Source organism: Seriola lalandi, unplaced genomic scaffold (genome assembly GCF_002814215.2).
Source record: "Seriola lalandi dorsalis isolate HSWRI2012SDOR001 ecotype SW California unplaced genomic scaffold, Sedor1 jcf7180001977426, whole genome shotgun sequence".
Lineage (NCBI taxonomy): Eukaryota > Metazoa > Chordata > Actinopteri > Carangiformes > Carangidae > Seriola > Seriola lalandi.
The window spans coordinates 1-1,177 of NW_019448092.1; the positions used below are offsets into that span (position 1 = coordinate 1).

Sequence of the window (1,177 nt, forward strand, 5' to 3'; positions counted from 1 at the left end):
ACACACACACACACACACACACACACACACACACACACACACACACACACACACACACAATCTGACCCTGGTTTAGTGTCTGACACAATCAGTTAATGACAGCTGGAGACTTGAGTCTTCTCTCAACAGAAACTGTGTTGTTGCTGTGATGATGACAAAGGTGAAGTTCATTATAAAACTGATGAGGTGTTCACTGTCAGTGGATTCAGGCTGTGACAGACTCAGAGCACAGGAGAGAGGCGTCATGTCTGGTTCATCCTCACTGTTTCTACATGAATCCATTAACACTCAATGAAATGTCAGAAGGCGGTGAATAAAGTGAGGTGATGTCTTCAGGGTCACTCCTGTGACAGGAAACGGACAGTGACTGGACAGTTTTCTCAATAAATAACTGATCAGTTCCATTGATTATTAAACTCTGTCTCTGAGCAGGCGCTGTGTTTCCACACCTGCCGCTGATGAACGGCCTGATGGGAGCTGCTCCTCACTTCCCCAACACTCCCATGATGCCCAGCGGAGTCCAGGGTCCAGCAGGCTTTAGGATGCCCCCTCCTGAAGGCCACGCCCCCGCTCCACTACCAAGCCCCAGCACCGGCCCCCCTGGGCAGGCCTCGGCCAATCAGGCGGCAGCAGGAGAGGGCGAGCAGGATGTGATGTCGACGGCTCAAAGAGGCATGTTGAAGTGGGAGAAAGAGGAAACTCTGGGAGAGCTGGCCACCGTCGCCCCCGTCCTCTACTGCAACACCAACTTCCCCCAGCTGAGGGAGCAGTATCCTGGTACACACACACACACACACACACACGTTTACATGAAGCATGTCAGCCGCTGGAGTTGTCCTGAACACTGTAAAAATAATAAAACAACTTATCTGTGTGTGTGTGTGTGTGTCAGACTGGTCCACCAGAGTGAAGCAGATTGCCAAGCTGTGGAGGAAAGCCAGCTCTCAGGACAGAGCTCCCTACGTGGTGAGTGTCATCAACACTCATTAACAGTTTCTCAACAGAATTAGTGTTTATTATTGAACCTGTCTGTGCATCACTTTTCTTATTTATCTAAATAAAAAACAGGAAATGTTTTTGTTTACTTTTGCTTTTATGCAGCTGATCTTTCATCTGTGTCATTATCACTTATATTATGTGTCATCTACAGAAGGTTAGAGCTGTTATAGGTTGAAGG

The 1,177-nt window shown here is 48.2% G+C and overlaps 1 protein-coding gene across 1 annotated transcript; it reads left to right on the top strand.

Moving 5' to 3' along the window:
- Positions 1–409: 409 nt before the first annotated feature.
- Positions 410–966, top strand: LOC111657263 (histone-lysine N-methyltransferase 2C-like; the record flags this gene model as incomplete). The annotated part of the gene is made up of 2 exons (XM_023409355.2): positions 410–777; positions 893–966. Coding segments are annotated over exons 1-2 (393 nt in total), but the record flags the coding sequence as incomplete, so codon positions are not given.
- Between the last annotated feature and the right edge of the window lie 211 nt (positions 967–1,177).